The sequence below is a fragment of the Acanthisitta chloris genome, unplaced genomic scaffold (assembly GCF_000695815.1).
Source record: "Acanthisitta chloris isolate BGI_N310 unplaced genomic scaffold, ASM69581v1 scaffold40630, whole genome shotgun sequence".
NCBI lineage: Eukaryota > Metazoa > Chordata > Aves > Passeriformes > Acanthisittidae > Acanthisitta > Acanthisitta chloris.
The window spans coordinates 18,772-31,877 of record NW_008654041.1 but is presented as its reverse complement, the minus strand read 5'-3'; the positions used below and the strand labels follow the sequence as shown (position 1 = coordinate 31,877).

The 13,106-nt window shown below is 45.3% G+C and overlaps 1 protein-coding gene across 1 annotated transcript; it reads right to left on the bottom strand.

Annotated features, from left to right (window-relative positions):
* Window positions 1-3,128: 3,128 nt before the first annotated feature.
* Window positions 3,129-12,605, bottom strand: RFFL (ring finger and FYVE-like domain containing E3 ubiquitin protein ligase). The gene is made up of 6 exons (XM_009083110.1): window positions 12,420-12,605; window positions 6,964-7,368; window positions 5,685-5,768; window positions 5,102-5,309; window positions 3,827-3,850; window positions 3,129-3,310 (listed from the first exon to the last, which is right to left on the bottom strand). Exons 1-6 carry the CDS (start codon window positions 12,603-12,605, stop codon window positions 3,129-3,131), a joined length of 1,089 nt encoding a protein of 362 aa, XP_009081358.1.
* Window positions 12,606-13,106: the final 501 nt, after the last annotated feature.

Here is a 13,106-nt window from a genome sequence, read left to right as displayed (position 1 = left end):
TCTCCTTTGCTGTAAGGACTTATTTTCCAAAGGTTATTCTCCACCTGGACAAGAAAACAGAACCCCACATACAGGGAACTGTTGGCAGTAGTGCCTGGATAACTTTGCTGTGTGGGTGCAATTTACATGAAGGTCACATGGCCTTCTGTTTGTCTTTCCTCTCCTGTCTCTTAACACTCAACTCAGGTCTGCAGCAGGAGCAGTTTACACCTTGGTGTAGGTTTCATATTAAAACCAGGACACCAAACAAGCTTCCATTACATTAATTGCTGTGGCATGAGCCAAGAGGTTGTTCATGTGTTCTGTTATTCACATTTCAACAAGTAAAAGCTAAGGAACTCCTCCACCTGCAGCTTTCAGGATAGCTGAGACCTCCTGGGAAGCTGTTCCAAACTGTGGAAGCACTTGAATAGGAATGAAATAAGGAAGTTGAGGTTTGGAAAGAGGTGTTTAAGTACTTTGCAGATGACCATGTGCATGTGCTGACTAACTAACTGTGTGTGCACATGCTGAAGGGACAAGGGAGGTGACCTTAGGCACTGGTTCCCTTAGTCTCAGGGGTAACACAGTGCTCTCCCCTTTGTACTCCTCACACAAAACTGTCCTAACACGTTAGTGTTTGTCTGCAGTTAACTTTTTTCCTTCGATCTCTTCTGTACTTATCTCTCTCCACTAACAGTATTTAAGCACGTGGGTGAGGTTGAGCAGGAGCTGTGGGATCTCTGTTTTCTCCCAGCCTGTTGTTACAGAGGCAGAAACCAAGTTAACTAAATCACATTTCAACTTTATTACAAAATTATAAACCAAACTTCTGTACCAAAACTAGTGAGTTTAACCATCATAGTACCAATAGGATTTAATAGAGAATAACATATCCTTTCAAGTAGAATATTAACTTTCCAAATATTTAAACAATGTACAGTGTACATAAAGCACATAAATATTTCCATTTACTTTATTAGTTCAGAACATTATATTCCTTTGGATCGTTAATCAGTTTCCTCCAGATTTTGATTTTCCTTTCAAAACAACTCACATGCATAAGTAGAAAATCCATTTTTACAAGGGAAACAAGAAGAGTCCTCCCTTCAGAAAGTACATTTTGGAGTCCCAGGGTGAGGAAATCTTCTCATCCCTAAAATTTCAGGCATTGAGCAACTTGATTTATCTGCCTATTCTCTACAAGGAAAAGTACATCTGTCCATAGGGGAATAATCATCTTCCTACTCAATTCCCCCAGCCCTGAGTTCATTGAAAAATATGACAACATGAATTTTCACAGTGAATTTACTAATGAGGCTGTTCAGCACTTTGTGTATTCCTGCACCTCCTGGAGGGCTCTGTGCCCTCTCCAAGAGCAAACACTGCTTACCTGCCTTTCTTGTTTAACATGATGCACTGAATTGTACCAGTTCCTTCTCATGCTTGAACTTGCTAAACCTTGAGCCAAAGATTAAAGAAGAACCTGACCAGGGAACGAGGTAAAACTCACAATGTTTAGTTCAGTAAACTGCAGCAACGGCTGCATTTTTGTGCAGTTCTAAGGCCACCTCAACAGTGCAGCAGTTCTGCTGCCTCCTGAGGGACAGATTTCTTGTCTCAGGTGCTTTATTTGCTCCAGGTTGCAGAGCAGAGACCCTCCACCCCCTGCAGCTGGGAGGGGAGTTGCTACTTATGCAGTGTTAAAGAACACACAAGTTTAACTTTCTGTTGACATTATTATCACTTACTGCACACGTAGCTTTGGTGCTATTCTCTAACTGCATTTCCATGCTCCAAGAGCTGTCAGGGGACACTGGGTTTGTGCTGTTCTCTGCTGGCAGCCAGGCAGGGACTCTGAACATAGAGTGATCACCTCTCCCTAAAGACAGACAGGAAAAACCTGGAGCAGAAGGTAATCAGCTTCACAAATGCCTTGGAATGAGGCTCAAGTCAGCTCAGCCAAATGGACTGAGTTCTCACAGGCCACTGGGGGGAAGAGATGATGCCAGTTACAATCTCCTCTAGCAGCAGCTTTCACACTTCTCTAGCAAGTCTCTTCCAAATGAAGACACTGTTCAGGAGGAGAGCTGTAAGGGCTTGCAGCTGTCAGACTCTCCCACCCACCATGACCAGCAGAAAGTACAAAATAAATTGCTTTGATAAGCAATCTGAAGGTAACAGAACTGTAACACTGAGCACAGGGGAGGGTGGGGGAAGCTAATCAAACAGCAGCAGCTGCATTGGTGATTACTCATGGACACAAGGGAGATAAAAACTTTCTTCCATGACTCCCTTCTAAAAAGAAAAAGTCACCTGTACTTAAATCTGATTGTGTAGCAGAAGAGTCCTCACTACTCTGCAGCTCTCTGGTTTCCTCACTGTCTCAAGCCTTGGATTCGTAGCTCCTTGAGCAAGTGAAGGCAGTTCAGTTCTGTCCTGACCCCTGCCATGTGCTGGGAAGTCAAATAAAACAACAAATCACACCAGAAAACTTCCCAGTGGCACATGAACAGAACCCACCCCAGGGAAAGGCTGGCTGTTCACAGCCTCCCTCTCCTCACAGCTCTCACTGACACAAAGGAACCTTCATACAAAACACATTTTTGCACAATTGCTCTCAGCTGGAATTAGGGAAGGTGGAGGCATCATCCTGCCTGGCCTGCAAGCATAAGCATTTTACATTAAATTAAACATAAAGTTAACAAGCATGGTGACATTTTAATCTTGGAAAATCAAGTCATTGCTGGGCAAGCCTGAGCAGCAAAACAAAGGACACTTTTTGAGACCCCAGTTCGCTTTTATTATTCAAGGGAAAATACAAAGCCTCTGGAGCTTCCTTTGTGGTGGAAAGCTGAGCATCCATCTGTCCTCAGCACTAGTGGCTCAAGTTATCCTAGGATGGAGGTGGTTAATGATTGCTGGCAATGAGCTCCAAGGAGTCCAGGCACTGTGGTGTAAAGCACGATGGTGGGAAGAGCAGTCAGGCTTGGCTGGAGTAGAACAGTTTCCCCAGGCTTCATCCTTCCTTCCCTCCCTTCCAGGGGGGTCCGTAAGCTAATCACCAGTAGAACTATTTGTAGCAATTTTGACCATTTCTCTAAGAGCAGATGAGGCTTTAAGGCATCACAGTCCTCACACACACACAGTTAGGTCTTAAAGACATGGACAGCCCTGATCACGTACTGCCTGCAGATGGGACACTCGCTCATCCGCTTCCCACACTTGGTGCAGGTCACCATGTGGCCACACTCCAGCAGGACACAGTCAATGGGTGCATCCATGCAGATTTTGCAGAGGTTGTCCTCAGTGCTGGGCAGCCCAGCACCACCTGAGGGAACAGGAGACCATGGATGGATGAGACAGAGAGAGGTACGTTGGGTTTGTGCCAAGTTGGCATTATGGAAGGGCTTCCCTAATGGAATTCTGCACATGAAATGGCTGAAAAGAATTCCCCTTGTGTTTGTATCTGCTCCAACAGCTGGCAAAGAGCAGCAAGTTTTAGCTGTCACCCAGTAATTTCTGTGTGATGAAAACAAATAGCATAGAGATTCTCAGCAATGAGGCAAATAAAGCAACATGGGTCTGTCTTCCCAAGTTACAGGTCAAGAGGAAACGGCCTCAAGTTGTGCTGAGGAGGTTTAGATTGGATATTAGGGAAAGTTTCTTTCCCAAAAGGGCTGTCAAGCACTGGCAGAGGCTCCCTAGGGAGGGATTGAAAAGCCATGTAGATGTGGCACTTAGGGACATGGTTAGTGGTGGCCTTGGCAGTGCTGGAGAACAGTCGGACTCGATCTTGGAGGGCTTTTCCCACCTAAACAACTCCATGATTAAGGATATCACTTACCAGTTTGATCGTCAGTGTCAAGAACTGCAACAGAAGAGAAAGTGATTCGGTGAGAACCAGAGAAGTGGGGCAGGAGTTGCCTGCAGCACTTACTGCCAGGCAGGGGCTGAAAGCCCTGAAGGAGTTGCTAAACCAAAACTGTTCTTGCTGATGCCCACAGAAAGGCTCAGGCTAGGACTGTGATCGGGACAGGTTGAACAACTGGCAAGGAACTTCTCTACTGAGCTTACACAACAGCTGAGGCTTCACAGAGATAAGAAGTTATCCCAAGGGATGTCTCAATTTTTAAGCCAGCCTTGGAATGTGTGTGGTTTGGCTTCCTAGTGCTGCACCTGCAGCAGCCCCTGGTGCCAGTTTCTTTGGGGTTACACAATCATCAATATTGTTGAGACACACAGAGGGAACAGTGATCCAGAGAAAAGGATAAATTCTGTCAGAAGCACAAGATACACAATACAAGACACAATGGAAGAAAAGATTGCTTTGGGTTTATATTATCTTTCATAGAGGACAAAGCCTAGAGAGATGTTTAAGGAAACAGCAGTTTAAGGAAACTACTCTGAACAGCACTGAGGCACAAACCTATGAAATCAAAGTGGTAAAGTACATTTCTCTTGTAAGTAATGTACAACTATGTGTCTTTTTAAATTAATACTTTAGAAGTGCAAACTAGCACCTGAAAGTCAAGCCAGAGACATTCTCTGTGCACCTCCATCCCCTCAGCAGTCACCTGTGCAGGCCCAGCATGTGCAGCAGAACACCTGTGATCCAGAGGACAGAGTCAAACCCCAGCTAAGCACAGCTGGGAGCAGTGGGAGCCACTGACTGTCCTGAGCACATGCCCTGAACTTCCCAGCTGCTTTTTGGTGGCAGTTTCCTGATTGGGCAGGGCATTTCCCTGCTCACTTTGCCAGTTACCATGAGTCAAAAGATAAGAGCTCACCCCAGTACATCCAGTAATCATCTACAGTCACACATCAGCTGTTCTGGGGTGAGGCAGTGCCCAGGGCAATCTGCCGCATGATCCCAAGATGTAGGACACACTGTGCTGGTGTTGCTGCTATAGGGCAGTCACTGTCCAGAGCTACCAGAACACTTCTTAAACAACTACAGGTAGGAGTGTACACAGTTCAGCTACTTTCCCTCTTAGGTGCCTAACACTCCCTCCTTTCTCCCCACTTGCACAAAACAGAAACATAAGTTCTATTTCCTTCTTCATTTGTCCATAAAAAGGGCAAACCTGGACAAGAGGCACATGTTTGCTAAGTTTCTTACCTAGATGTTGAAGGTCTTTCTCTTTATAGAGCCGAGTCACCCTCTCCAGCAGCTCCCACTTTTCACAGCAGCCTTTGTAGTTGACGAAGTTGCGAGCGAGGATTTCCTTCAGCTGCCGCACGGAGAGCGCGTTGATGTCGCCGATGCTCGTTAGGTCGGAGAGAGAAGCTTTCCTCCCCTGCACCAGGGTGTCTTCGGAGTCAGTAGACTGAAAAGGAACAAGATGGAATAATTCTTGCCCTCAACACCTGGAATACAATTGAACTCAACTTTCAACATGTGCACTAGCAGGAATTCATGTCTGGATGGATATATAACTGGTTACTCTGAGAATTCCTCCATCTATCATAATATAAGTCCTAAGATAAAAAGAAATCATTTCTATCATTATGGTGTCCAAGTGGCATCAGTTTTTTCTGTATGTGGAGGACAAGGTGATGCCAAAAGAAGGGGTTGGCTGGGTCTGCCAGTGGTCAGTCTCAGTTACTGCTCAGCCACCCATCTCGCAGTAATGATTCCCTGGGAGCAAATACAGCCTAGAACACCTAGTAGTCCTTGTCACCTAATTCCAGGACACACAAACCTGTGTCTCCTCCTCTGCTGGTGCTTCTGCTGCATTCTCAACTGTTGTCACACCAACTGGGCTCAGAGGCACATGACCATTTGCCTAGAAGAGGAAATAAAGCTTTCACCAATGGTGTCTGTGGGTGTCTGGAGGGAAATCAGCTTCAGTACAGCATCCCTGCAATCCCTGACCACTGGGAGGACAAGTGCAGGACAAGGTACAAGCCAGGAACACTCACAGAGTGAGTGAATTTATACACACACACACACTTCAAAAAATCAAAAGTGGAATTCCAATTGATGTGCCCTCAGCAGCCATTGTTCCCCTCTGCTTTCCTACTGCCAAAGAGACTGTAAGGTACTATCCTACTCATCCAAGTGGGGACATGTTAATATTTACAGAGCAAAAGAATTTCAAGAACAATCAAAGGGCCTGAACTGTAGCAGGATGTCATGCAAGTAGAGACAAGAAGCTGAAATGTATCATGGGGCAGAGCAAGGGAAGACAACAGAGCTGAATTTGCTGGTCAAAATTGATATGGAAATGCCTTTTAATGATTTACAAAAAGCATTATCCCAGGAAAACTCTTCCTTTGAACTAGATATATCTGCTGAGGAGGCAGAAGGTGCACACATGTTCACAGCTCTGGTCCACAAGGAACTAAATAAACCTATTAACTCTGTAATAGGACAAGGAGCAGATGTCAAACACTGAGTAAACTTCCCACAGCAGAGAGCAGAAAGCCAAACAAAGCAAGGTCAATAAAAAATAATTAAGCTCAAATGCCCCTGACAACGTTCATCAGATCTGCAGAGCTCATCATAAACTCAGGGTTTGTTTTCTGTTGAGTGCAGGTGACACCAAAAACCTCACCCACCTCCAACCATCTTTCTCATCAGTTCCAGTTCCAAAATTGCTCAAATCCCTGCTTGATTTCTGGCACAGGAATTAAAGAACAATAACCACCACTTCATCTGCACCTTCAGACACTTGTCACAAGTCGTTAGCATCAACACAGACATCAAGTACCAAAGGAACCAGTCCCAGGAACATCTAGTGGCAATGTGGACCAGAGCACCAGAGAAAACACATCCCAAAACAGCAATGCTGTTCTGGGAATGAATGATCAATACATTCAGCACTGCCCATCAAATCCAATTCCACTAGTGAATGGCACATCAGAGTTGGTGACAGCAGTCACAGCTTTACACAACAAAACCACCATGCAACATCTTAGTAGTTAATCCAAAACTAGAGCTGAATGAGTTTGCAAGATGCTTCTGGCCAGAGACTGTACCTGTTGGTGTTCCTGAGCTAGTGAACTTGAGATGGGATCTGCAGACACTGAGGATTCATCACGTGAGGTAGAGGAGGCCAGGCTGGCTGGGGGGTGAGCCACAAAGTCCTGCTGGCCAGAGGCACTAGTGTTTAATGTGTTTGTTCTTAGCTGATCTTCCTGGGTGATTACAGGGTGCTGGCCAAGGATCAGAAACACCAGGTCCTCCTTTTCACGACAAAACTCTGTGGAAATCTCATGGAGTGCCAAGTAGTCTCGCAGGTCCTTCACCTTCATCTTTATCAGCTCCTCCCTCTGGAAAGCTGTGGCTCGGAAGCGCTGGCAGAGGTGGCAGAGCAGGGGTCCACCCTCGGGCTGGTTGGAGCAGGATGTGCAAAAATTCTTCTTACAGTCCAAGCAGATGTGCTGGTAAAGAGAGAGGAAAGCAGTCAAACCAATCCTCCGTGCCCTGCGCCGGCAGAGCACGACGACCGTGGGCAGTGCTCCCCTCCTCGCTGAAGCCAAAGGAAGTCACAGCCTCTGTTAAAGCATAATCAAAACTTTCACATTTGTGAAAAAGTGCCAAGTATGTTATTCATGTTCCTAGATGAGGAAAAGGATTGATCCCTGAGCAGATCACTAGCTCACAGCCCTTAGAGAACCCCACTGACACTCCATCTGCCCAGAATGAAGCATTACATCCCGAGATGATTCCCTCAAATGACAGGAGTTTTCTGCACCTGCTCATATAGTTTAAGCCAGAGGAAATCAGGACACTTCCAAGTAAATTCCAGCTAGGTGTGCACATTGCTCTGTGCATTCAGAAAGCTTGAGCTCTGGAGAGAACTACTAAACATTTCTCTATTTCATGCATTGAATACTTGCTATGAATGACCTCCCTCCTCCCCTTTTTTTTTTCCTCCAACACTAAATGAATCTTTGTTTCACCATAAGAGGGAAAGGGAACTCAAAACTTGCAGTGTCTGACAAACGTCAAAGAATTCAACATTTATTTACACAACAACAGCTTATTTTGAAAGTAACACAGTGTGTGCCAGTTAGTGCTAGACAGAAAGTGTTGGAAGTTTTGGAAATATTAGGCCCCAGATGTTTCAAAACTTTACAGATCCAATTCTGTTGTTTAAGGTTTGTATTTGATACTGTTCTGATCTTGTCACTCAGGGCTCGATTTTCAGAAGTTCCAAGCACTCACAGTCCATGTTGACTTCTGCAGAAACTTGACTGTTCAACACTTTGGAAAGGCAAATTCTACATTTTCCAATAGGAATAGCAGCAGAACAGCCACATTACGCTCCTTTTAAAAAGCCCTGAGGGAAGAAAGAAGTGGTTTCAGTGCTGGTTAAAAATACTATGTGACAGCCTCAGAGAAGCCAAGCACTTCTGCTGTCCTGACATCCTGATCCTTCAGAGCTGTGCAAGGAAAAATACACATGTGGAGGTGGAGAAGCAACAAATACAAACACAAAGACAACTGTTTTACGAATTGCTTCTAGTGGTTAAAGAACATCTCTAACCTCACAGTTCAAAGAAGGCAGATGTTTCTCATGTTTTCCAGGCTGTAAATACACCACTTGCTTACAAAAAGCTCCTCCTGATCCCCCTTACAGCCTGGCAGTCCCCTCACTCCCCCCACAAATTACAACCAACAGGCCTCTCACTTAGACCCTGTAATACACTTACAGTGACAGTTAGTGGAAAGAATCCCAATTTCCTGCCCAAGTATGTTAAGACATGAAAATTTCTACCACAAAGAGAATCTCTGGTCATGCAAACTTGAAACCTCTTCTCAAAAATCCCTGTTTGGGAGCCTGCCAAGGAAAAGTGACTTTCAGCAATCACAAAGCAAGGCAGGAAGGGCAATTTCCACAGAACATCCAGTTTGGAGAAGTTTTCCTTAACTTGGTCATTATAAAAACCATTAATATGTAACTGACTTTTTTTTGACCATGATTGCAGGAGCAATCCTGTTTCTTGGGAAATCTGTAGGGCAGAGACAGGAACTAATGCTTGTGTGTGCCTAAAGCAGGGGAACAAACACTCCACAAAGGCAAAGTAATGGAAAACACCCCCAGTGGCAACACTTGCCCTCTCTCAATCACTCATCTCTGACAAGGGAATGATCAGAACTGAGGGGGGGAAAAAAACCCACACCCACTTTTCTCTGACAGGTGAAGTCTCCTGTGCCCTGCAGATTGCCAAACCTGCTCCAAAGGGAACCACTGCATGGCCAAGGACCTTCCAGATGGAAAACTCCTACCTGAGCACTGCCATCTTAAGGTATCACATAAGTGAGCAGAGCCCAAGGGCTGCATTACCCAACATATTCCTTGCAAGCAGTTAACAGTTATAACAGGAGTCTGCCTTAGTTATCAAATGACGTTTGAGAAGACAAAATAAACCCAATTCAGCACTAGGATTTCTCTTCAAAGAAGACAATTCCCCAGTCTGTACGTGAGCACCAAGTATTTAAGCACTCACAGAAGCTGTTGGGCACATCTCAGCACCAAAACAGCTCTAACAGCTTCAATGTATTTGCTGAGCTCTGCCTGGAAGGGCAGTGACTGGAGGCACTGGGCTCTTCACAGGGATTAGTTTCAAATGTTGTATATTAAAACCTGGCCCTAAAACCAGGCACTTCTGCCTGGTGCTCACTAACTGGCAGCACAGTCAGGATGGTCAGACAGCAGTGAAATACTTCACACCAGAAGTCTGTCCAGGATGGAAGTTGTTCCTGGGTGTTTGCTCTGGGAGTCTCCCAGAGACACCAGGATGGGGCTTGAATGCACTTGGCTCTTCTCTGTGTGCAGGGTAAAACCTGGCCCTAAAACCAGGCACTTCTGCCTGGTGCTCACTAACTGGCAGCACAGTCAGGATGGTCAGACAGCAGTGAAATACTTCACACCAGAAGTCTGTCCAGGATGGAAGTTGTTCCTGGGTGTTTGCTCTGGGAGTCTCCCAGAGACACCAGGATGGGGCTTGAATGCACTTGGCTCTTCTCTGTGTGCAGGGTAACATGAAGAAAACATTAAAGTTCCCTACAGACACTGCTGTTCAGGGCTTCTTTATCTTACACTCCAAATTGCCAGGAGGCTTTTCCCTAAGTGTGCAAAGATAAGCATCTTCCTGAAAATGTCAGCCAAGTCAGGACACTGCAATCAGGAAATGGGGGAGGATGGAAAGTAACAATCTGAGATATCTACCAAGGATGCCATAGCTTCCTAGCAGCAGAGAGGGGAATAAAGATCTTGTGGAATCAGTTTGCTGCAGAAAACCAAGATCAAAAAAGTCAAATAAGAGAAGGAAAATGCAAAAAACCTCATGGATTTTTACTACAGTGATTACATGTTACATCCTTTAAAGATGCTCACCAGTCACTTGGAAGCATCCTGTAAGTACATGTGCCATTCAAGAGTCCCCTTCCCTAACCCTTCTGGGAGATGCCATGTCATATGAGAATTAAAATACAGTTATGATGAAAGAACAAGTACTTCAGATCCCACCACTCCACTTCTCAGGTTTTTGTTTGTTTGTTGAGTTTGGGGTTTTTTAAGGCAATCTAGGTTATCCTTATGGTCACCAGTGCAGAAGGAATTAATTTTTATCCACTGTCCTTCAGTATAAACATTAACTGGACACTAGAGTTCAAAGGTGCTGCCTTTCCCAGGAGTCTTCCATGCTCTCTGTGCAGCACAGTGAGATTTCACACACTTCTCAGTCCATACCAACAGCATTAAAGCATTATCATGGCTTACAAACATGTCATTGTGTCGTAAGTTATGTGTTCAGCTCCCTCTGAAGACCAAGGCCTGATGGATGAGCTCTGGCAAACCTTCCTGCAGCTGTTTCATCATTCCCACCTGCAACATCGAGCTCCAGTCAGCCCCAGAGATCCCTGCCCAGGAGCTGTGGTTGGGAGGGAGGTTCAGGAGTCCCTTTGCAACACAGGATAGAAACCTCAGGCTCAGTTTCACTGACAGTCTGTGCTGAGCAGGAGCAGATGGGACACAGGCACACATTGTCCTCTGCTGCCCCAGTTCCATGGACACAGCTCCCACAGGAAAACGGGAGGCTGCTGAGGGCAGGAATGGCTTCACTGCTTCAGCAGATCCTCTACAATTTGTGCACCAGAGCTTTCCCTCACCCCAGTCAGCGTGTGCACACACACCTGGAGGCACTGATGGCCTCTAAAGACAGCTCCTAGAAAATGCACATTTTAGAAGACAATTGGGAAAACAGGGCTGTAGCTCTGGCACTGCTGCTGTCAAGTCCACACTGAACAGGCTGAGGTGGTTTTGTTTCAGAAGCAGAATTACCTGCACCCACAATTTGCCACAGTGCAGAACAGCAAGCACGATAACTCTCTGCACAAGTGTTTGTGAGGACATGTCATATTAATGAGGGCAATGCTAAAGACAACACCACAGAGCCATGTGCAGTGACAGCACCATTCCAGCTGAGCCAGCACCTACCACTGCCAGGATGAGTCCAAGCATCCTTACATGCCCCAACTATGTTATTGTGTGTGTCCAGCCTCCAACATACATTACCAAAGTTTGAATTTCCAGTAATTTCTGGAGCAACAACACTTCTCAGTGCAAAAATGCATCAACATCCCTGTTGTCCTGTGAGTAGAAAGCAGCAGCTCTGCCAAGACTTACCATTTCCCAAATGTGTGTCCTCATGCATGAATAAAAGGGTGCAAGAAAAACCAATTTAGGAGTTTTCTCATCTAATCTAAAAGGGCCAAAATTCACCATTATTTTTAATTTCTCACATTCTTAAGTTCAGTAAATGCTACAGATAGCCACTTCCTAACCCACAGAGTGTGGACACAGAACAACTTTCCTCACTAAAACACTTTCAAGCAGCATTATAGGACCCACCATGCCCAAACAATGCCCCAGGCTGCCTTGTGGCAGCATTTATTTTTGTACCTGCAGACTCACAAATGAAGTTTACAAACCAGATAAAACAGATTTGGAGTTGGTTTGGGGTTACTTCTGCTTCAGCAGCTCTACACACACCCTCAAATAAACCTCCCAGGTGTTTTAGCTTGGGCAGCAATAGTATGGAGAAGAGACAGACAGATCTTCCTTCACTGAAAGCACAAACCTTCTTGTCAGAACTTAGAGATTTCTTTTTTAAAGGATATTCGTGTTTTTAAATACCAAATTGAATAACTCATGTGCAAGATAATGCTCCTTTAACTGATTATCAGCACTTTGGCTTTCTTTGTTCTGGGACAGCCAAGTCTGCTGAAGGTTAAGCTCTGCATTTCCAGTCCCACTAACTGCGAAAGAAGGACTGAAGACCCAGAAGCCAAGGCAAGCTGTCTTTTCCCATATGGAATGTCCTCAAATCAGAGACCCCTGATGTGTGTCCATTCCTTCCCAAGCTGTGTCTCTGTGATCCCATGACCTCACTGCACACAGCCAGGGCAGGCACTGGCGACTCACCTTCCTGGAGGAGCTGTCGAAGTGCACCCCACAGGCTTTGCAGCTCTGCTCAGAAGCAGTGGGAGAGGGAAAGGAGCTGTATCCAGGGTTGGAATAGGCTTGGGCTCGGGCTCCTGGCTGTGGCTGGGGCTGTATCTCCTCAGGTGAGCCATCCAGACAGAACCAGTTACAGCAGCTCGCCCACATAGTAACTGGGAGGGAAAACATCCAGGTTAGAAAAAACACAGTCTGTCAGCTGAAGTGAGAACAAAGCTGAAATGCAGCTAAAGTGCCACAGTCATTCATTTGTAACACTGTGTTTGTAAGTTTTGATCCTTCCTCTGACTTACACATGCAAAACTCACATGCCCAGTCCAACACAATGTGCCTTTCGGTGAGAAGGGGCAAAGACAGGTCAGGACAGTTATTACAAAAATTTATTAGAGTGAAGAGGTTACAGTGTGATAAATTTTATGTCCCACTTGGCTGTATGAGACTCTGTAAGTTTGCTGTAACAGGCTGTCTCTATTTCACATCAGCTGTAATACTTTGGGGTTTGTGCAGCAGGAAAACAAAACAGAAGCACAAATTATGTGGCAAAAAGCAGTTAAATAAAATCATAAATGGCTGTTCTGCAGCTTTATCCTAAATCCCTCTACAGATTTACAGCTACAAATCTAAAAAGCTAAAAAAACCCCAAGAGCAGTG